The sequence below is a fragment of the Rousettus aegyptiacus genome, unplaced genomic scaffold (assembly GCF_014176215.1).
Source record: "Rousettus aegyptiacus isolate mRouAeg1 unplaced genomic scaffold, mRouAeg1.p scaffold_m13_p_13, whole genome shotgun sequence".
Taxonomy (NCBI): domain Eukaryota; kingdom Metazoa; phylum Chordata; class Mammalia; order Chiroptera; family Pteropodidae; genus Rousettus; species Rousettus aegyptiacus.
In genome coordinates this window covers 38,562,401-38,586,676 of record NW_023416288.1, presented here as the reverse complement: position 1 = coordinate 38,586,676, position 24,276 = coordinate 38,562,401, and the positions used below count along the sequence as shown (strand labels likewise).

At 42.7% G+C, this 24,276-nt stretch overlaps 1 protein-coding gene across 5 annotated transcripts in view; it reads left to right on the top strand.

The window, feature by feature from the left end:
• PDE1C (phosphodiesterase 1C) overlaps nucleotides 1–24,276 on the top strand; it is a 454,332-nt gene that overhangs the window by 149,833 nt on the left and 280,223 nt on the right. For all 5 annotated transcript variants that reach the window (XM_036230466.1, XM_016160226.2, XM_016160223.2 and 2 more), the window contains one exon: nucleotides 15,176–15,347. In XM_036230466.1, the coding sequence (XP_036086359.1) occupies nucleotides 15,176–15,347 (172 nt within the window). The remainder of the gene's footprint in view (nucleotides 1–15,175; nucleotides 15,348–24,276) is intronic.

Genomic DNA, 24,276 nt, shown 5'->3' with positions numbered 1-24,276 from the left:
GGAGAACGGATTAGTGGCTGTCAGAGCTCAGGAGGGAATGGGGTGCGAGGGAGGTGAATGTGGCTGTAAACGGGCAACACAGGGATCCTTGTGGTGATGGCCACGCTGGGCCTCAGTGTCAGTATCCTGGCTGGGAGGTTCTACTCTAGGATTTCAAAACGTTATCATCAAGGGAACAGGGTAAAGGGTACATGGGATCTTTGTATTATCTCTTTCAAGTGCCTTTGAGTCTATACTTTTCTCAAAATGAAAAGTTTAATTAAACAAACAAACAAACCTTCAGTGACTTCTGATGGCCCACAAAATAAAGTCAGAGTCCTTTGCATACCACACAAGACCCTTCGAAATCTGGCCCTGGCTGACCTGTCCTGTTATAATCCATCATTTAAGTCCCAGAAAAATGGAGCTAGTTGTCCTCCGAGTCTTTGCATATGGGGTTCCCTCTGCTTGAAATATTCTCTCCTCTGCTGATCACCAAGCAAACCCATTCATCTCTTAAAACCTTTTTTATAAAACCTGACTTGACTCCCAGGACAAACTTGTCACTCCCTCCTTTGTTCGACGTCTGTGTATTGCTACACATTTATTATTTCCTTCACCCTGTATTATAAATCTCTTTAATAACTGTCTTCCTAGTAGATTTTGAGTTCCTCGCACGCAGAAACTGCGTATAATAAGTGTTCAATAGATGTTTGATCAATTGGACTGAAAGCAGAATGAATGGAAAATTTTCAGATTTATAACAATTCCAAACAAAGGGAGAAAGCCAACTCATCCTCTGGACAGTTCTTAGAGATTCAGATTCAGTTATCTCACTAGAAAAGAAAGAAGTCAGATGCATTTTAATTTATGGGACCTCCCAGGTTTTACCAGGTACAGCTTCCCATGATACCTTCTTTTTAGAAAATATTTATGGAGCACCTACTATGTGCTAAGCACTATGTCTAACCCCTCTCCGTGGATAGGCAGGTAGACTAAGGTGTTGCAGTGATTTCTGCTGTGGTGGTGCTTTATGCCTTGGCTAAGCCTTGGGTTGAAGACCATGGTGGACACATATAATCTTGTAGGTCGTGAGATGTCCTACTCCAGGGGATGCCATCCTGCAGACTGAGCTATGAATAATTCCCCTGCAGTTGTGCAGTACTTGGGACTCTGTCGAAATTCTCGTGTTTGAAGCTGCGATTCTTGGAACCTCTGAAAGAATCGCCTTGTTTCCAGGTGAGTAAATTTTAGGAAGCTAGGCTCCCCAGCCAGTAGGGTAAGATGTGAAGCCAGTTGGGTGAGAAGCTGCAGAAAGCCTGTGCACGAAACGACCGAAGCACGTGGAAGAAAGGAAGGAGCGAGATGTTCGTCTGACTGCCGACTGTCATTTTCTGCAGCCTCGGAGGCAGGTATCTCAGCATCAGATAAAAGAGTTAACCTTGAAAGGGAGTTTCGAGTGTAGGAGTATAACAGAGAATACGTCACCGTTCTTTCCCTAAAGGAGTTTACCACCAACAAATGATCCATTGTCTTTATTTTATTACCTGCAATGATTAGTTTGGGCCAAAATTAGGAAGAGTTCTCTGTAACTAACATATTGGCCAAAGCCACTGTTTTTTTTTTTTTTTTCTGGAACTCTCGATTAACATTCCAGATCTCCAAGCAATTGCTTTCAAACACTTTTATTTTTGATCGCAGTACACATACCATTAAAACATGTCTAGGATGAATGTGGCACATTCTTCCAAGTGCTCAGAGCGCTTTCATACATACTGTATTACTGAACTCATTCCCACCAAGTTTTTATAATGAGGTTGAAAATCAGTCCTGGAACTTCCCAATGGAATGCTAGGCAGATTTACAAATGAATCATCCAGCAGATGGTAAGACTTGGATTTTGCATGCTTTGCAGACATTCGCATACTTCAAGGTAGTTATGCGTTGAAAAATTTTCACTTAGTTCTGAGTGAGGTGGTGTCTGAATTAGTGAAAGTCTAGATTATGGAGAACAGAAAAATTCTGTCTTCTAACTCTTAAGTACCTAACTTATACTAACCATTAATAAAGTGTTTGTCAAGTAGATTTCACTCTTAATAGGTAGGCTTCTCTTTTAATTAGTATACTAAATGAATACTGTCAAACTTCTTGAAAACAGTCTCCCTTTAATCTTGCCTACATCATCACTCTGCTGAACAGACTCATTCTTTTGATGTATGTATGACAAAGAGTAATCAAGACCTTTCCTCTTGGAATTGATGGTCTCACTACATAGTGATCCATTGCACCAGATGACTTTTGAAATAGACTTTGAAAACTCTGTGGGAGCTGTGCCCATTCATTGTGTAAGACAGAGAGAGGCAAGATTTTATTCTGAAGCAGGTTGAGTACCATTCCTCCTGCCTACTCTTCAGGGTTGGGTAAGCATTGCTTATTGTGATAACTAGCTGTTTGGACATAAAAGTCCATCTTACTCTTGGCTCTTTTCTGCTGAATTTATCTAGCAGCCCAAGTAGACAGTGAGTGAAACCTAGAATGACTTACATACCTTGCCTTTTGAAAAGCAAGCTCTGTATGAATCTTTTTTGCATCCCAGAATCATTAAACTTGGGTTAAATCCAAAATAAAACTCCAAGCAAAATATGAAGTATTAGGGAAATTAAATAGCATTCTAAAGATTTAGGGAAAAGGTAGCCTTCTAAAAAACGATTTAATATAGAAGTTGGAAGAAAAAATGTAAATGCTACTTTGAGTTAAGAAGCAAAGAGAAACAATGCAGAGAAAGTAAATAAGCAACATAGAAATTAGAATCCACACTGAAATATAAAAATGACATGGAAAAAATGTTAATGAGTGGAAGACAAATTTGAGAAATAGTGTATTAGACTATAGATGAAAATGATGAAGATTTGAAATGATGAGAAAAGATAGTAGGAGGTCAGAGAAGAAAGAACCAACATAAATAAATGAGTCAAATATTCCGAGACTAAAGCCAAATACTTGGAACAGGAGAAGTAATTAAAGAGAAAGTTGAAGGCAGTTTGTGGGGAACAGAGAAAGTAAGGCCTGAGTTTGCTTATTGAAAGGGGCTCGTTGTGTTCCAGGAAAATGAATTGAAAAATCAGTAAAGATAACCCACAATTACATATGTGCAAGCAAAATCTTTGAAATACAAAAATAAAGAAAAATGTTTGCTTACAAAGGAGAAAAAACTATCTCACTTCCTAATGCTCTTCTACAGCATATAAATAGCAGAAGGTAGTGAAGAAATATGTTTGGAGTTTCCTGTCAACTCGCTAAATTTGTACCTAAGTTGTGGTTCACATGCATTTCATTAACCAACATGCCATTCCTGGAAAGAATTATTCAAGGATATACTTCAGCCAGTTGAAACGTGAGTCAAAATAAATTCTGTAGAGCTGTGCTGTGTCATACAATGCGACTACTGAGCACTTGAAGTGTAGCTAGAGCTAACTGAGATGTGTCGTGAGTGTAAACTACACACGGGTTTGTATAGAAAGAACAATATAAAAATCTCAATCATTTTTATATTGATAACATGTTTAAATGATAATATGTTGGATTTATTGACATAAGGAAACTATGGGGTGCGTATATCTTTTCGAATTACTGTTTTAGTTGTCTTTGGATAAATATCCCGAAGTGGAATTGTCAGATCATATGGTCGTTCTAGTTTTATTTTTTTGAGGAACCTCCACGTAGTTTTCCATAGTGGCTGCACCAATGGACATTCCTGCCGACAGTGCACAAAGATTCTCTCTCTCCACATCCTTGCCAACACTTGTTATTTCATGTCTTTTTAATCATAGCCATTCTAACAGGTGTGATTCGATATCTTATTGTGGTTTTGATTTGCATTTCTCTGATGATCAGTGATGTTGAGCGTCTTTTCACATACATATTGGCCATCTATATGTGTTCTTTTTGATTAATCTAAACTTAAATTGCCACATTGACTAATGGCTACCATATTGGATAGCACAGCTCTAGAAAGTAATCAGAGAGGAAAATAAGTAAGTAAATAAATAAATACTCAAAACTACTAATATATAGATGAAGATTAAAATAGAAAATGCATACATATCTATGCTAATAAATTCGAATATCTCTCTACAAAATGGGGATTTCTAAAGGAAATACTCTCAAAGAAATAGATAACCTAGTTGTAGCAATAGTAAAAGATGACACTGGAAAATTTGCAAAATAATTTCTTTACTAAAAATACCTCGGATCCCAAGAGTTTTATAGGTGATTATACTCAAATATCAGGAAATAGGTTATTTCTATGATAATGACTATATAAAAGAAGAAACTAAAGGCTAATCTCCTTTATCACTATGATTGCAAAAACCTTAATTAGAATTCTAGCAATGGAAATATATAAGTACACTACAATAACAATACAACACGATCACATAGAACTTGTCTGAATAATGCAAGGTGGCTGTACTATTATGCAGCGTTTAAATATATAATCCAGATGTCATAAAGATATGCCTTGTAAGACCTATAATGCAACTGTCTCAAACCCCCATCTTACATCTGGTTTTAACCTCTAAAATTCAATCAGTGAATTTTTCATTGGTTTCTCTAGGTTTCTTCTCGTTACTTCTGGCCATCGTTTCCTTAGCATGTTGATTTACCCCTACTCTTTGTGTCTTCCAGATGTTGATTTACTTTTTTCCTAGACAACACACAAAAGATGAGACACAGCCCATTCTTCATAATTTTTGAATCCTTTCCGATATCACTTTCATAAAGCAGCAAGTACGTAAGACTTTTACTGTTCCGAAGAGCTGATTACAGTGCAGTTCCAAACATGGATATCAGACTTTTATGTTCTTTGAAAGTTCTTCACTTATTGATGTCAAGTATGGTTCAAGCTTGGGGGTACATTGCTCCACATTCTCTCCCCTCCTTTTCCCCTCTTTTCTGTTCTTGCCCACTTCCAAATTCATTTCATTTTTTAGGCAGAATAATTTAACTCTTTGTTGTCTCTTTTCAATCTATGCCTTTAAGGCTCTTCACTCCCTCCCCCACCATCCCTGTCTTATCAAATTATTTTCCCAATATAGTTCCTTAGAGGAAATTTATTTCCATCTGGAAAATAAGTTTTTTTTTCTTTTCCCATTTTTGCCTCAAGTATAACACGCACCAGATCAAAAGAAGGGAGAGAGGGAGGAAACAATACATCATCATCTCAGTAGATGGCAGAGCCATTATCTGTGCATTCTTTACTTCTTGGAACAATCACTGATACTACATTATAAAAGGGAAATTTATCATAAAGATACAACAGAAAATTTCTTGGACATTTCCTAAATAAAAAATGAATTGAAGCTAGCAGAATGATAAGGTTGCTTGCTTTTGCCAATATGGCTTAACGTTCTTCTGGACGTTTTAGCCAACGTAGTAAGATATAAAACAGAAATATGAGCCATAACTATTAGAAAAGAGAAGGGAAAATTATTATAGATGGTATATATGCTTAGAAAAATAAAAATAAACCAGGAAATCGTCAAAAAAGTAAGCGTTTAAAGAGACAGACTGTTAAGTAAATAAACTAGATGACTATCTTATATTCAACAATAACAATTTAGAAAATATCTAAAAACGTAGTCTATGATCACGAGTGGGCAAACATGTAAGATGTCCAGAAAACAAACTTACTAAGAATTTCCAGGACAAAAGAAAATTAAAATGTTACTGAGGAAAATAAGTCTCGAACATATGGGAAGAGCTTTTGGTTGGCAGGTGGCAGAAATCTAACATAAACTATCTTAAACCCAAAGGACATTTGCTGGAAGGGTGCTGTCGTAATCCACAGGCCTGTGAAAGAGCTGTCGATCTGGGGATCTGAGGGGTAGGAATCAGAGGCATGCCACTCTTTGGACTCCTTTCCTTTTTTCTGCTTTCCGTAGGGTACTCGCTTCGTTTTCTCAGGCTCCTTCCTGAATTGGGATGTGGTTACTAGCATTAGCAGTCTTGTAGGAAGGAAAGGGGTCTTCCTTGGGGTTTTAGTATGAAAAATACTGGAAAAGAATTGTGATTATACAAGCTGGGCCATGTACCCATGCCTGGACTATATCAATGAAGTCAGGGCCATAGAGTAATATAGCCGAAAAGTCATCAGACTCACATGGACTGAGTAGTCGGGGAGGAGATGTTTTCACGATAAAGTGAGAGGGGCCATCGTAAGTATGGAGGAAAAGGTGTTTGGGTTGATAAATGCAACAGGTGTTCCGTATAGAAAGGACCAGGCATGTACCTGAATGAGTGCATGATACGTTCTTAGATGAATTTTATTGTTTTGCTAAATTAAGCAATTAATTACATTTTCGTTAAATGTCATTTTAATATAAATTCAAAAAGGAGATTTCTGTTTAGAAATTGACAAAGTGATTTTAACTAAAGTTTTCTTAGAGACTTGAGCAAGTAAGAATAGCCAAAAAGAGAAAGGATGAGGCCTTGCACTATCAGATATTAATGGATATTGTGAAGTTATAATAAGTAAAGTAATGTGATCCATTTATTTTATTTTATTTTTTTTAAAAAGGCAGGTTAATCTAACAGGATAACTAGAAAAAACCCATAACGTATTTGAGAATTTAGAATTGTCACTGCAAATCAAGTTGTAGTCTTACATTTCCACAGGGGACCCCTCCCAACTCCTTGATGTGTAAGAGGTCTGAAATGGAGTTAAAATTTTGAATTTTATTTTGAAACTATAGGAGACAGAATTTCTGAAAAGTGTCTAAAACCAAGAATTACTATGATAAAAAGAACGGAACAGAGCCTATGTGGCTGATTTAAAAATATCCAAAACATTATTAATACTTTACTTTTTTTTTTTTTTACTATCATTATTGTTTTATTTTAGTGAGAATAGAACTCTTCATCTGGATTTTATTAAGTTCATTCCTGACGTCTGTACCTGAGCTCAATGTTCCTACCTGGTGGAAATTTTAGGAGGCTTATATTCCCAGAAAGAGAGGATACCTGAAAAAAAATTCCCAAGAACTTTTTAAAATTTGTCTGGAGAATTAAATCTCTTCCTTCCTCTGTGTTTTGTAGGACTCTACCTTCTCAGCCTCTGCCAGCATCATCTTTTTTTTTTTTTAAATCAGGAACAGCATTGATAAATCACTTGTCAGATTTAAATGGAATTATCACGATACCCTGGCCTCCCCCGCCAGCAGTTTATCAGGCCGCCTGCATCAGACACACTTCACAATGAATCAGTAGTTATTTCAAGTTCAGACTTTTCTCATCTCATTTTCTTGCGTTCTTGTCTTTTCTCAGCCCATTAAACTCACCTATCATTATTCATCTCCCTCTGCAGCCGGAAATTCCTTCTTTAAAAGAAGCTGCAAACTTCTTTCATACAAGAGGACTAAACAATGTCAAGGTTCTCCCTAGTAGCAGGTGGCGGTATCTTATTTCTTACATAAAAGGAGGACTGTTTCATAGTAAAAAATATGGAACATTCTGCACGACCATATACTATGTGTATGTTTATTTGCTTATAAACAAAGTACAAACAGGGTGCTGTATTTCCCAGAGACCTGGATCAGGAGAATGAGAACTTTGGGTCAAAGCAATCTCTTGTTTCCTAACTCTGTGATCTAGGCTATCTGACCTCTTGGAGCCGTAATGTCCCAGTGTTCAATAATGTTTCCATAATACTTACTTCGAAGGGTCGATTTGATGATTAAATAGGCAATGCAGGCGAAGGCATCATGACAATGCCCAGCACGTAGCAAGTGCTGAACAAACGCTCGTTACATTCAAACACAAGCACTTGTCCTCTTGAGAAGCTCAGTAGCAGGGACGCTACTACCAGAGTGTATGCCTCTGGAGATTTATAATCAATCTGGAGGGTGCGTGAAGTCCACAAAAAGTTGTCATCGTGAAGAGAGGGTAGAGGATTTATGGCAGGGGCAGAGGGGAGATGACAGGAAAGGAGGCTATATTAGCGATTGCGTGGGAGTTGAGAACAAGTCATAGGAGAGAGGAGAGCTGGGGAGGGGTGGGGAGCAGGGGGGCGGGCAGGAGCAGATGAGACGGAGCCGGCTGAGCGGAGCTGCTCATCTGTGCACCTGAGCCACGTCATTTTTGGTGCCCCGAAGGCTTAGTGTGTCTGTGATTTCCCTCATGAGGTTTTAGATTTTATTGAGAGAGACCTGCGTGACTCTGTCTGTTTCCATATTTTTGCTTCTGTTTAGTCAGAAACATTTCATGCTTTCAAAATCAGCTTAAAATAAATCAGAGCAGGGGAATTTTCATTTTTCATTTCATCAGAGCAGACCCATTCCAGTGTCCCTGGAGTGTGCTCTGCCCACGTTTGTGAAGAACCAGAGGAAGGGTTCTTTATCACTCACTCAGAGTTCAAAGAGGAGAGTGCCCCCCAGGCTCACATCAAATTGAGCTGGGATGAGCCGGGATGAGCCGTGGTGTGGGGCTGCCATGATCCTCCTAAGGCAGGAATAAATAGCAGCTGGGATTCTGGTTATATTTCCCAGGACACAAAAACTGTGGTGACTCTCTCTATTGGGCACCTCTGGAGCCCAGCTTCTCGTCCTCTTGGCCCACTCTTTAAGCTCTAGCTATGCTGCTTTCTGCTGATTTCTGTCTTGGGGGATTCTCTGATGAAGTGGGAACTGCCCCACAGTCATTCATAGCAGACTCAGAAGGGGTAGGGAATTACTACCCTATGGGGTTACCCTTGTCTGAGCGATCAGAGCCTGCAGATAAATGCTCCCCCTTTCATTCTTCAGGAGGATCGTTTTGAGCATTACCCATAGCTCCCCTGAAGATCTCTGACAGTAGTGATACAAGGAAGGGGAGGGAGGAAGGAGGATTATTTTGTTCTTATAAGGTAGCCGCACTACTTGAAGTGGTATAGTGTTACTTGAAAGTGGCCTTGGATTAGCTGTAAATGTGTATTGTGAACTCTGGGGTAACCACTGAAAAAACTGAAACAAGAACTATAAGCAATATGCTAAGAGAGAAGATTGAATCATATCAGATGCTCAGTCAAAACCGTTAAAGACAGAAAAACAGTAGAAGACAACAATAGAAACAAGAAACAAGGGTAGCAAATAGAAAATAGTAATGAATATGGTAGATATTAATCCAGTTACATCAATAATCATTTGAATGTTAATGGACTAAATATACCAATTAAAAGAGAATGCCAGAGAGGGTCAGAAAATAAGACCCAACTGTAGTTGTCGAGAAGAAACCCACTTTAAAGATAAAGACTCATAGGTTAATAGTAAATTGATGGAGAAAAATATGCCATACTGTCGCTAATCAAAAGAAAGCAGGAGTAGCTAGTTATATTAATTTCAAATGGAGCAGAACTTCAAAGCAAAGAAAGGTATCAGAGATAAAGGGAGATTTTGCATAATGCCACTGGATATGGTTAGGCTAATTATAGGAGAGCTCAAGGGATTCAACAGATGTTGGTTGTGGCCAGCAGGAGGACTTTGATATTGCTAAAGGGTAATTTAAAAAAATTCGTGCAAATGCAAACCGAACATGTATCAAAGAACTTATTTCACTCATCGATTGATGAAGAAGCCAGTAAGATGTTACAACTGGTTTGAAGGATGAGTATACAAGCAGATGAACAGACAAGTCTATCGGGGATGAGGAAGTGAATTTGCTTAACGTAAAACTGGCAACACTCAACATATCTACAAGGCAATAGTTAGTTGCATTCCATTGGACACAATTTATGTTTCTATGAACAAGAATCATTTGCATTACTATCAGTTTTCTCCAATTTACAGAACTAAAATAGTTCCAAGATAATGAAAAATGGAGATAACCAAGATGGATGACTAGACAGGATGGATACCTACGAAACTTTTTTGTCCATTTCAAAGTCTTTAACCATTTTTCTTGACAACATTTATGGAGGGGATGAGAATGAGGGCGTAGGGGAAAACAGTTTTTCCAAACACTGGTCCTGGTTTGAACCAGTCGATAGCTGCCTTGAGTTTTTCTGCCTCTCCAAAGCTGCTTTACGGCAGGGATGGTGTGATAAGGGTTTCTGTGTGTCTCGAAACATCCAGAGCTCTCACGTGCTCAGCGCTGTATTGGGGGCACAAACCTAAGTCGCCTCTTGTGGGTGGTCGGCATGTTTCTGGGAACTCAACCCCAGGCGTATCCAACATTCTTAAGTAGTTTCATGCTGTGTTGTGTTGTTCACCTGAAGCAGACTGTTGTCAATCATTTACCTTCTGAAAGAGATTGAAACAGAAATAAGCAAAAATCTCCTCACAGCACCCCATGCTATATCAGCTTCCTGGATCTCTTTGGGGTTTGTGACTTAGGGCCAGGTTACAGGTGAGGCTGCCCTGAGGAGCTGGTGTTATAATTAGATCCTCATGGATGGAGTTTAAGTTCTGCTTAATTATGGCTTTTATCAAGTCAGATAACTGGCTAAAACACTATAGGACAGGGCTGAAGCTTTGATAGACTTTCTTTAAAATAGTTATTATTATTTTAGTGTTCTTATTATTTGGGTTTCGTGAAAAGGGTAATTTTTTCACTTTATCATGCTGTGAAAAGTTTTATCTTACGGTAGAATCGTTTACTGAAATATAGTATTCTCATTTGAATCACATATTTCTCGTCTGCGTGCTTCCTCTTCATGAATATGGAGAGGGTCTTTGTCTCTGTTTTCTATCTCGAAATGCAGCTTTTCAGAACATGGTTCAGCTGCTCTGCCCCCAGCATTTTCCACAGCATCACAGTCTACCTGGCTGCCTAACAAGCAGTCTCAACCCGTCTTGACAGTTTTCTCATCTTTATCTTTTGCGCCTACTCACTCACCAAGTCTGATCTATTCTACCTGCCTCTCTCCTAAAACTACCCTTTCCTCTCTGTCTTCATTATCACCCGGCTTTTCCGTGCCCCTCATTTTCTCATGCCTCCTACTGATCGCCTTGGTTCTAGACTCATGCACACCCCTCAGCTGGTTCTTAACATTTTCTTGAGCAAAGAGAAACCCTCCATCTTAAAAGTTAGAAAACAAAACAAAACCAAAAACACAAATCACCAACAACCCCATGAGAGGTTAAGAGAAATGCAGGCCATTTCCGTTTTTCCGTTTCCCAGGACACTAAAAAACGTGAAGAAATGCCAAATAGCTTATAAAAATTGTAGTGTTTTAACTGTCCATGTTTAACAAGTTAATTTTAACATGAGAGAAGTATACAATGCAATTATGCCTTTCACAAGATAATTAGAGGATTTATTAAAATACCAATTCCTAATGCTTTGTAGATGGCACATTTGGGTATGGGGAATGCCTTTATGTTCTGTGATAAGCAGTCATGCTACATTTAGGAATGTATTTGGCTACAAACAAGCAAAGACCTAAGAATGTAATAAGTAGGTATTTATATGCCTCACATCAAGAAATATGGAAATGGGGAGACTGGAGAAGCTGTTCACCTGCGCTGTCAGGTACCCGACCAGGTTCTTTCCACTTTTCCACTTTTCCATCTGCAAGATGTAGGCTTCTGTCATAATGCTTGCCACCTCACGGTCACAAGGTGGCTGCTGTAGCTCTAACACCATGTCCTCCTTCCAGCAGGAAGAAGACAGAAAGGCAAAGGGAAACAAAAGGAAAAGGCGAAGTTTAAAAACAAAAATGTTTTTCTCCTGTTGAGATGTTACTTTCTTATTCAGAAAGAAACACTGGCCTCAGGAATGTCACCGGCCAAAGTTGTAATGTACGGTTGGCCGTGGTAGTGAGGGAGGCCGGGAAACGGAGTGTGTGGTTCTCTGGCCTTGTTAGAGGAGGAAGGCAAGGGAAAGGGGGGCTGGGGATGAACGTCGGGTGAACCCTATTTACAGCTTCTGCCACGGTCTTCTTTTAAACTTGATGGCGCATCTTTGTAGCTGTTGGTACAACTTCCGGAGGTGTTATCACATGTCCATTTGGGATCCCCGATGGAGAGAGAGCTTAGGTCACGTGGCCCTTCCGATTCACTAACTGAGAAAATGCTGGAAAAGCTGTTCTGTGCTTTTACATGGATTTGCAGTTTATTACTCACATCCGTGTGTACTTAAAACTCAAGCCATATAGGTATGTAAGACTTTGTGATTTCTTCTGCAGAGCAGGGGGACCCATGGACCCCTGGGTGCGTGTGACCTGCCATTCCTTGCAGGCTTACTATTCTGCAGCATGCCAGTCTCCTTTCTGAAACGCAGACATGGTCAGTCATGTCACCAGGACCTTGCTTAAAAAATCTCTAGTTCTTCTTCGCCTACAGAAAAATTCTAAACTGATTAGTATTCGATTCAAGGCACTTTGCGACTGGCCCCATTGACCTTTGGCCTTATCTCTGGTCACCTTTCCCTCTCACTTCGCTCCCGCGGTAACGAGCTGCTTGGTCAGGCCTCCCAGCCTCAGCGTGCGCTGTTTGCACGGAACATTCTTCTCTCTCTCCCCCGCATTCCGCGGATCTGTTCCTGCTCCAGGCCCCTGTCAGACTTCGTGCTGTCTGCCTAGCTTTCCCCAGGGCCCTGAGGCAGAGTGGGAGGGCCCTGCACTGCCTCCTAAAGCACTTTATTTGCTCCTTAGTTATGGTGTGTTTACCATTTATTGTGATTGCTTATGAGCTGACTGGTTCCCAAAGGAAACATTCTCATTCATCTTTCTATGTCTAGAGCCCAGAATAAAATCTGGCATATTGAGCGAATGAATACGTACATACTGAATGAATAAATGAAAGTATAAAGGGAAATGGGCAGGGAGTTGACTGTAAGGCCTACACTTAGATTAAATTGAAGAAAACAGACTGCTGCTTGTTCTTCCTCCTAGAATTAGACCTTTGTTAATGGGACCAGATCTTATTAAGATATATGTTTAATACTTTAAAAAAGCTGTCTTGTATTTCGGAGAGGTGGAGGGGTCTGCTTCCTGCCACTCATTTTCTCCTGATTGACACGAAAGCAGTTTTTATGTGGGATACCCCAAGGGCCTCAGTCATTACCATGCGTTGAAAGAATTATTTGCTGACCCATGGATGTCCTGGGTGAAGGTTCACGGACCCTAGTGAGGTGCTCCCCTCTGTGTGCGAGGTTCTTTGGATCTTAGCAGCAAAGCTGTCTTTCAGGCACAAAAGCCGGGGTGGTTTCTGTCGTGGGTTCCAGGAGGCTGGTGAGCGTCTTGGGAAGGCATCCCCATGAGCATACGAATCCGTTTCTCCCCACCTGTCGCGTGCACGTGAGTTAGCTCCTTACCCCTCCAGGCACACCCCCTCATGCCCCAGGAAGAGTCTTTGTGTGAGTTAGAAAAAGGGGCTCTCTCTGTGTGGGTGGGGGATGGACGTGGCTCCACGGGTGCGTGGCTTGGCGACCTGACAGTATTTTCATGCAAAGGTGAAGATAAAGATGCCCTCCTGGAGGACCGTAACCGGCAGGAGCCGGTGCTACCTGGGCGATGGTGACGGTCATGCCCTCAGGCGCCGCTCAAAAAAAATTGCTCATGGCTTCTTTTATAACAACTAGCTACTTATTTATTTACTATTTGTTTATTTGTATTTTATAACAACTTTTAATTTTAAAACAGTTTAAGATTTACAGAAAATTTGCAAAAATAGTACAGAGTTGCCATTTCTCCCGTACCCAGTTTCCCACTTACGACCCCTTATATTAGTGTGGTACATTTGTCACAATCAGTGAACCAGTATTGGTACATTATCATTGACTAAAGTACGCACATATTCAAATTTCCTTAGCTTTCTTTTTTTTTCTTTAGCTAACGTCTTTTCTAAGTTTCAGGACCCCATTAGGATGCCACATCCTATTTAGTCATCATGTCCTCTTAGGCTCCTCTAGGCTGAGACACTTTATTTAGACTTTCTTTGTTTTTCAAGAACCTTGACAGTTTTGGGGAGGACTGGTTGGGTATTTTATAGAATGCCCCCCAGTTGAGATTTGTCTGATGTTTTCCTCATGAAAACATCAGACAAATAGGTTTTAATAGGTTTTAATAGGTTTTATTATTATTTAGGTATGGGAAGACCAACAGATCAGGGATGACTATCACTGAAAAGGTTGTTAATATTCACAGATCCCAAAAGAGGGGGTACATGTTTCAGGGGCCTGGAGTGTGAAGGTCAGGTAAGGGAGAAGATTGGGGGTGTGGACTCTGGTTTGATTGGTTTGTACTTGAAAAGCTAACCACTGGAAGAGGACTCTTCCTGAAGAGTTGAGGGGAGGAAAGAGACAGGAGATGTGAGAGGCAAGAGGCCAAGGCCTGGTGACTCAGGTGCATCGTTGGGTTGTCCAGAATAAGGCATGGCTGGTATATGCACGTAAAGCATCGCATTTACAGAAGTTAGAAACGTGCTTCTTATACTGGGGTTATGTGTTTTGGGGAGGAAGACCACAGCGGTGAAGTGTCATTTTCGTCAAATCAAAGGTACATAATATCAATGCAACTTATCGCTGTTGATGTCAGCCTTGATTACCTGTCTGATCAGGCCCTGATTTATGACATCACGCCCATTTCATGTCTTCCATTAACATTCATCTATGTTTGAAGTCTTTGTGGGGTAAGATATCAGAAAATACGCGATGTAATTTTCCTTGAGTCTTCATCTTCCAGAAGGATGAACCTGCCCATAGTGAGTTCTCATTCTTAGAGCTGGGGTCCTCTTTGGGGGGGTGGGTGACTCTGAAGAATGGAGTCCTGAAAACTTGGGCCTTAGGCAAGCTGATATCACAGGGGAGACATGTCTGAACATCCTCACTGTTCTCTAAAATGCTAGTCCTTTGTGTTGAATTTGTATTGTTCTCTAAAAGGTAGTCTTTCCAAATGCTGAATAAATATGTCAGTAAATATAGCTCTAGCATGTGTTAAAATTGATCACCACTGAAATGAGATAGGATATAGAGTTTCCATAATACTTAGCTATGATTCAAAATATTCAGAGTGTTAGCCTATTGCTGCATGTAAATGAAAAAGATTTTGGTAATTCCATAAATTCCCCGACCAATATCTTTTTGGAGTCCTCTGATATTAGTGGAGATCATGGGAATATAAAAATTTCTCTAATCTACTTTGGAAAATCCTGAGTTGGACAAAGCAGGACACGGAGTGGGTTGGTAATTCACCTGTACATTTTTTTTCCCCCTTATGCCTCAGGATCTAAGTCACAAAACTGTCTGTGGAACTCCCTCATTGACGGGCTCACGGGGAATGTCAAAGAGAAGCCACGGCCAACAATTGTCCCGGACCCTCGACCACCAGAGGAAATCCTGGCGGATGAACTGCCTCAGCTTGATAGCCCCGAAGCCTTGGTGAAGACATCCTTCAGGTTTGATGGATTGCAACTCAGTTCAATTTTTCTTATTTGCTTTTAGAGTTATTTCAATCCAGTTGGATGAATCATCAACAAACAACCTCATTTTTTTTTGCACTGAGTAAATTAGAATTGATGAAGGTGCATAGGAATTAATGCTAGCTGGACTTCTGGCTGGATTTCCTGAATGTAGTGAAGATCCTATCAGCAGTTAAGTTGCTGTTGGTATTTAATTGGTATTGGCATTTAAATGCTGAGGCAAAGGATTTACCGATGTTGGCAATTTGAATTGGATTAATGAGTCTTTTGCTTCAAAGGAGGATGACGCATGGCCGTAAGTGCTCAGAGAAAAAGCACATGGCGGGAATTAATTCAGCCCTGTGCCTCTAGCGTCTCTTGCTGGGGGGATGTTTCTAGTCCTAAGAAATGTGAGAGCTGCTGTCTCATGAAAGGAAGCGAGGATCTTCTTGTGCGGATTCCCAGGTGCCTGTTTACCCTGTTCCTGTTCATTGTCTAGCTCTCTTGCACCTTCCTGCGAAAGCCTAATTTTTTCATTCTGTACTGCACTCCACTTTGATCCTGGCTCTGCCCCTCACCTTTTCACTCGTATTAAATAAAAATCAATCTGGGTATGGACGAGGTGTATAAAAGTGATTCCCCCCCGCCCCCAAATGGGTCTTTCAATCTCACTTTTAAAATACACAATCGTCTTGGAATCGGAAGTTAAGATTTAATGATTTTGCCAGTCTGCCTTCCTCCGCTCCTTCCTCTCTTGTTACTCTAATTTTTCTTCTTTCCTTTTTCTTTCCATTATATAATGCTTTCACGCGCTCCACAGGGGCTACTAGAATACACGAATCTCGCTTTTCTCATCCCATAAACAGTTTAGACAATTGTTGGGGTCCGTGAAATGTATTTGAAAAATGTACTTTCTTTTGAATCCAGGTGATGCGTGTAACCACTCAGTGAAAGCCATTTTACCGTGTGACGTTCTGAAAAGGAGTGATGAATAGGGGTTTGGATTTCTTTGCATAATGTGACAGATGCAGTGGCAAAACGAGAATTGCAAGGCAAATGCTTTTATTATTCCTGATATGGATTTGGTTACTACACTATGAGATTTCAAACAAGATAAACTTGCTCCTGTAGAGAGGGGTAGAGTCTGTGAACCCGTGGCTCTCCGCCAGTGACTGCGGTGGAGGAGGGGAGGAGGGGGGATGGCATTCTGCATGGTCCCATCTCGGAGCGTCTCTGTGGAGTTGCCCTCTTTACATACAGTCTTCCGATAGCTACTCCTTCCACCCCAGACCACGTCCGTCGTCTTCTTCAACGAACAGCTAGAGAGCTGTTACGCCAGTGGAAAAAAGCATCTCGTCGGCGAGCCCAGATCCATCGCTGTCATCCCAGGTCTTTGCAGTCCCTCGGTGCTCTTTCACAGAGAAAACGGGCCGATGGCCATGAACTTCATTCGATCTGCCAGTTGTATTATGTGTCAGTGTCTTGGGTTCAGAAATAGGTTCACATCATAAGTGTGTTAAGGTCGAGACCAGTTCCTTGCAACGCTTGGTGCAGTAGGAACGACACAGCAGGTGGACTTTGCCAGCCCGTCAGCCACCTAAAAATCCACTCGCATTGGTTATTTGTGTATTAATCTCCTTGATACAACTGTGTGCTATTCTGGAGCTATCTTTTCTTTTCCGAAGAGGACGGTCGATTTCATTGGTAATGTTAGAGGGTGAATGTTCTCCACCGTGGTTGTCTCTAGCTGTGGTCATCACCTCAGCTGTGAGGTTCGTTGCATGTAAATTATTATAAGCAAAGCACTGAAATGTGGGACAGTTTACATATCGAGAAATAAATTAGAGCAGAATCAAGGTTACCCTCGTAATAATGGCGCTCGTTTTCTATACATCTTGTGGATTGCAAAGAAAGGACTGAGTTGTAGCTGGAATTCATTCATTCATTCATTCATTTATTTTAAATGCCAGTTTATTTTTTTATACTATATATACATAATTTTAAAAAAACATTTTATGTTTTATTTTTCCTCCTGCCCTCTAGTAACCACTAGTCCATTGTCCATGTCCATGTCCATGAGTCTCTGTTTGTTTGTCCTGTTTATTTGTTGCTTTTAGGTTTATATCCCACATATGTGATATATCATGTGATTTTCAACCTTTCTGTCTGGGTTATTTCGCTTAGTATGATTATTTCAAGGTCCATCCATGTTGTTGCAAATGGCAATATTTCATCTCCTCTTATGGCTGAGTAATATTTCGTTGTCTGTATGTGCCACGGCTTCTTTAGCCAATCATTTATTGTAGGACACTTTGGTCGCTTCCATGTCCTGGCCACTGTGCATAGTGCTGTGTAGCCGAATTTTAAATAATACTGAGAGAGGTATCTCACTCGTGTTCGCCCCCAATTTCATTCAAGGAGTGAAAAAACCGGAGAATTGCTGATTCCAGCGTTAGTGACTCTGGGAAATCCAGGAGGAACAGACCTCAGGGGTACATCAGTGATCGATGCTTTTAGCCCCTGACTGAAAGTCAGAGCCTCTTAGCCACCCTGCCGTGTGCGTGTGTGTGTGCGTGCGTGCGTGTGCGTGTGTAATACATTAATACACACTATGACGGGATCCGGGCATGTGATTGTTGCCATCCGGCCCTTCTCGGTTCTGGAGCATCTCTTTTGCTGCGGAGGAGCACGTGGTCCATGAACTGGCATCGTCCGTCCTCATCGCCTCTCTGTAGCACTGTTGCCCTGAGCAACGCAGGATGAGGGACGGTGCCGGGTGTTCCCTTTTCTTTCTCCTCATTCACACTTGGAGGACATTTAGAATCTGGGGCCGCACAACATGGTCATCAACCTTTTTATTAAATGAGATCCAAATGGCAATGACAAGAAGAGCCCCGTGTGCCAAACTATCAGGAAGTCCAGTCTTTTCTTGGGGTGCTTGTCTCTAACTGTTCCCAAGGAGCCCCGGGCGTGCTGACGGTGGTCGAAGAGTCGGCCCCTATCGTGCTCTGCCTCCCCCCATCCGCCCCCCGCCAGGGAAATGGGGTCTCCCACTGAAGGTGGACTTTCTGACCTCAGCGAAGTTATAAGTCTACATCGCGGGTCCAGATCTCTGCTTTCTTGAGATGTCGCCCCCCGCTGGCTTTTGACGTCCTTTCCCATACCTGGCCTCGGCACCACCACAGTTTCTCAGGCATATTCTAGCCGTGTTGATCCTCAAAGGGAAGGCATCAGATGCTTCATTCCGCTTTCTCCAGAAATCTTTTCTAGTTCCTTACAAGTATACAGAGGCAGTTCTACCTAAGCCACTCCCAGGACAAAATGTGTACACCTGTTTGTTTTACATTTGGTAATATTTTCATTCAAATAATTCTTTCTAGAGCAAAGGTACAGTGTACCCTAAAGGTAGATTCTATTCTCTATTCCCAAAGGTATGAGATGTCTATAGGTTTATAAATGGTCTTTTAAAAATTTTTTCTTAAGTTTTTATATTTAGTCTCCCCCCAGGCTGCCTGTTACACCAACAATAACAGTAATAGGTATTCATATGCTGTGAGGCATGACCCTAATAACTGAAAGATGATTTTTACTTTAGAGATGAAGAAACTGGCCCAGAACGGCAGAGCCTATAGTTCTAAATGAATTCAAACACAAATAAGGACAATTGCTTATAAGTAGGTGGTCGCCAATGGCAGAAGCGAGGGGTAGCTTGGGTAGACTTCAGGTCCTACTTAATCTTCATCAGTCCCTGGAATCCCATTTCAAACAAATATCTCATGTATAAAGTCACATAAAAAGCATGCTTGTGTTGCAAATGCAGCTTTAAGAAAATCTCTCTTCCAACCAAACTGCCGTTTGGTGGCCAACACTATTTATGTCAGTTAGCTGTAATGCCAGAGGGTATAGCAGAAGGTGAGAATTTGACACAGAGATTTGTGAAAAAGAATTCCGAAAATAAGAGGCATCACGTCTTTTTCCTGAAGGTTGGTGGTTGAGGTGCGTACAAGTGCCGCCTCAGCTCTGAGGACGTTTCCCGACACTGTGCCCTCTAGGCCTTCTCTGTGCAGGGCCATGTGATGAGGCGAATGTTTTGTGTCTTGGAGCAGACTTTTGGAAGACAGACACCAGTGCTCGAAGGGAGGGGTCTCCTCATGCCTGTCCACGTGCAAATCCAAGCCAATGTCGCTAGAGAGTAACACAGTTTTGTGCTCTGTGGTACTGTGGACTTCAGTCTTTGCTTCATAAAAGGGATATTCCGAGCTTGCCAGGTAGGACAATTGGGCTTCTGGAAGTAGCTGTATCGGACTTTAGTTTCAATTCTATTACCACCGACAGATTGCTTCACGTCTTTGAACCTCTATTTTCTTAACCATCACATCGGAGGACGGGACAAGAACAGTGGTTCTCAAACTTAAGTGCGCATCGCAGTTACCTGGAGGGCTGTGACAAGAGATTGCTGGGCTCGCTCCCAGGTCTGGGTGGACACCTGTGCCTTTCGAAGAAGCTTCAGGTGGCGGCGATGCCACTGGTCCAGGACCCCTGGAGAACCACAGGACTAGACGATATTTAACATCCCTTTGAACTCTGAGATATTTTGCTGTTAATTTGAACAGGTCACTTACGTAATCTGGCCTCGGTTTTTCGTTTTCGATATAGGAATGAAGGTGCCCACTTTCCAGGGTTGTTGGGAGGATCTGAAGGAGATAATGTATGTGGAGGAGCCAGGCTCAGTATCTGGCACCCAGGAAGCCCTCGGTAAGAACTCATTTCGTGTTGCTGCTTGGCACTCACTGGCAACCTTGCCTGCCTTTGAGTGTATGCACACAGAGGAAATAGGATCGGACTTGGGCTTTGTGGCTCCAGGTGCAGACGCTGTGGACTCCAAAAGCTCCCTAAGCCTCTGGCGTGAAAAGTCTGCTTTCAAAACCTTGGACTTTTGAAAAGAAGAACATTAAAACCATAACTAAATAAAGAGGCTCCTGGGTCAGGAAAGTAGGCACTCCTGGGAACTGCACCCCAGATGCCCGTTTTTCTTGATTCTCATGACCTGTCCCTTTGAACCTGTGTTTGGCTCAGGCTTTTCCTAAAAGAGATGAAAGTAAACTGAAATTGGAGCTTACGGAAGACAAGTCCGGCCAGTCTGATCAGTGATAGGAATCTTAGTACCTGCCACTGGGGACCCAAGAGAGCAGGAGAGAGCTGGCCGCCGAGAGCCTCTTCTCTCCCCAGCCTCCGCTGTGTGCCATGCGCAAAGGTGAGACCAGCCCGGGTTATGGTGAACGTCAAGGAAACCGGTGTTTATTGAGCACCTGCTACGTCCAGAACGGTACCTTCATTTGCTCGTTTAGTATCTCTAAGCCCTGGGAAGGCGAATAATGTTATCCCACTTGTACGGGTTAGGAAACTGAGGCTCAGAGCAATCAAGCAACTTACACTAAGTCACCCAGCAGGTGGCAGCGCACCTGGCTCCAAAGCCGCGTCCCCTTCTCCATCACCTTGGCCTCCATGCCTCTGGTTTGCTGTTGGCGAAATGAGATTGCGTGATTGGTTCTGCTAATTTGCCCGAGCAACGTGGCTATATGTATAGCTTGATACTTTTATGAGACTTGACCCTGTCCTGTGACACAAAATCCTTTTTTCTAGTCGAAACTTAGGTTTTTAAGGAACACACCCCTTTTGGATAGGAGCCCCTGCAGGTAGTGTTTATCAGTCTTTATGTCCAACAACTTCCTCGGGGGATCCTATTAAACACAGGTCTGGATTCAATAGTCTGGGTTGCAGCCTGTGAATCTGCATTTCTGACAAGCTCTCATGTGATGTGACGGTCCAAGGACCAGCCTCTGAGTAGTGAGGCGGGGGCTTTGGAATACCACAGGTGTGAGTTTGCAAACACTCCTCTACACTATGCAATGTGAGTTTCCTCATTTTACAGATGTAGACAGTGGAATAACGACACCGGCCTTGAGAACTGTCGCTAAGAGTCCCTGGGCTAATGGATGTGACAGCCCTTAATTCTTTTTCTCCCAGTTTTCAAAACCCTGTTTAGGAGTGGATCGATCCTCCTTGCCTTGACGCCTTCTTCTGTGTCTGGGCCATGTCAAGGGCCCTAAGCTAAGAATATCAGCCCTGCGTGTGCTTCGAAGGCAAGGCCGGCCACTGGCCTGTCCGCCTTGGACGGTAGTGGGGATCCTGAAGCCATCCGGTGCATCCGCCGTCTCGGTTACTGACCTTGAAATGCGTGACTTCCAACCTAGATTGAGTTGTGAGGTTTTGATAATTTAGCATTTGGAAGAAGAGCACACTCACCCCCTAGAGAATCACTGGGGACTTGATGAGCTGCTCTTCCCATGTAGAATGGACTTATTTGGGCTTTGGCAAGCGCGTCCCTGTTTCTATACATAGCTCACGAAGAGTATGTTGCAGAGAGCAGAACTGCGTTGAGCCAACACCCTCGGCTACAGATGAGATTAAGGCCTTGTCAGATCCCATTTAATGGAGTGTGTTTTCCGTGCGGAATTAAATCGTGGAACTCATCCTCGTTGTGGCTTTTGGCAGCCATTTTTCCACCAGGGGCCGCTGCCAAGAAGCCAGTTTCTGACTTGATTACTTTCAGGAAATGTGCAATCTGGCTGATGATATGGTGTGTCGGGGGGCGGCAGCCCTTGCAGCTTCGGACCCCACCCCGGGATGAGTCATAGGTTACAATTCCCAATTAGCTCATGGGAAGTCTGGTCACACATCTTTCTCTATCACTGTGTGTTGGACCCCCACTGGGAAGTTTGGGGACACCTTCTTTCCTGATTTCACGCTGCCTCCCCGGAGTTGACATTTCCCCCCTCTAGTCTTTGCTAATCCAGATCGGTAGAGTTTTCCTCAAGGTTGCTAAGGGAAAAATGAAAGCATGAATTGTGAGGTTCAGAGGAGTTTCTATTGCGATGTTGGCTTCCCATAAGGGAAATATTTAGGTTGTCTTCGTAAGTTAGTTTTCCTGGACAGTTTTTTTTTAGTGTTGAGAATTGACACAGCATATATCATACAGACACCATTCCTCTCACGTTCTTCCCGGTCCTTTCATAGTGTTTCGGGGAAGCGGGGGTTTGTGTCAGTGGTGGCCATGTGAATGCACTTCTCACATCTTCGACCAGGGGGAGTGTACTTGACCGTGGCCCCAGCCTCTGCGTGAGGAAATTTGTCCCTGTGATGGCTGAGGCCGAGTTTCCCGAGGGTACTCTGAGCCGATGATTGACAGTGTCAAGGATGCTAAGGCTAGTTGTTCCTGGGAGACATGGGACTCCTCTGATGGTGACATTTGGCTCGAGGACTCCCTGCTGGCCTTGCTGGACTTTCTTTAGCATACCCTGTGGTCTGAGATACCCCGATGGAACCTTGCTTCCTTCTTTCCTTTACTGGGAGGCAGACCGGCCTCCCAGCTCTCCCAGCCTCCTTGGCTCCTTCCTCATGTCTCTGACAGATGTTCCGCCTGATAAATTCCTTGCCTTTATGATCCTGTCTTGGCAACTGCTCCTCCAAGGACCCAGGCGGCCACAGTTCCTTGCCACGCTGCGATTTTTTGCTGGTCCGCCATTGCCGGCTCTGTGCTGTGGGCACAGCCGAAGGCTACTGGCCTAGATACCCTGGGCCAGTCTCTCTCTTTGAATTTATATTTTACATTTGATGTCGTGTCTTTTTCATGGGCTCTAGTGATGAGGTAGACATGGAGTAGGCTTCAGTTTCCTTTAGTATCTGGTACCTTTATGGCTTAGAAGAGAATTTGCTGAAGCTTTGGGATCAACTAAAGAAACTGCAACATAAGAGGGGGTAATTTCAAATCGTACCCCCAAAATGGCTGTTTTTATGTTCAAGGGAAATGATCCAAAATGTTGAACACTGTGCAGACAGATGGCTTCCTTGGGACACCTTCTGGTGCCAGCCACAGACCTGTCTCCAGGGCTAACTTCCCCTAGAGAGCGCTTCCTTCTTCAAACCAAACATATTCTCGCCCAGATTTTGGGAGTCCAGCTTTCCAAGATAGGAACGGAGCTCCTCTGAGGCATCCTTAACTTCTCACCACACACGCCTCGAAATAACTCCGAGTGGCACATTTTACAAGTGTAAGCGATTCGTCGTAGAATAACCCCCCGGGGGAGGAGCGGGGATCTTCATTGCTGTCAGGCAGAGGAGGAGACTGGGGGCCTCCATCTTCATCTCGCCACCAGTGTAAGGTGTGGGTCAACCTCTCCATGCTTCCGCTTAGCCACAGGAGGCTTGAAATGTGTAGGGAATCTCTAAATGAAGGAAGTTCTCCCCACCCCCAAACCCCCTGCGGTGCTTTGCATTCCGTTGGGGTCTGTTTGTGATTCTCATATGGTCCTGGATTAAGTGATCCAGACTTTAGCTCTTGGCTACTTTGTCCCCATGTCAACCTCACTGGCCAACTCCCAGGTCAGAAATAGGTTTGGCCTCGGGAGCTTGGGGGAACATCCAAAAGGCCATCCAAACCATGCAGAACCCCTGAGACAGCTTGGGGAAGCCAAAACCTATCCTTCTCCTAACTAACTCTACTGGCCACTGAGTTTGCTTGAATGAAGACCCTGAGGTTAGTGGGGAGATGTTCGTCTGGAGAGAGAAGAGGACGCACAGGCCTCACCCCTGTCCCTCTCCTGCACCAGTTCCCTTTCTCTCTGTGATCCCCGAAGTTAGAAAAGCTGGCCCTCTGGCCTTCCACTTCTGCACGATATCCTCCTCCTCCTCAGTACCAGGCCTTGGGCTAAAACGAAATGGGAAAGAGACAGATTGGCCTACTGATACGGGAGCTACACTGGGAAATAGCTCAAAAGCACCATATGCTAGCCCTTACACACTTTTGATGATGAATGACTTTCCTGCATTTGTGTTTTTGCAGTAAAATTAAGATACCTTAAATAAA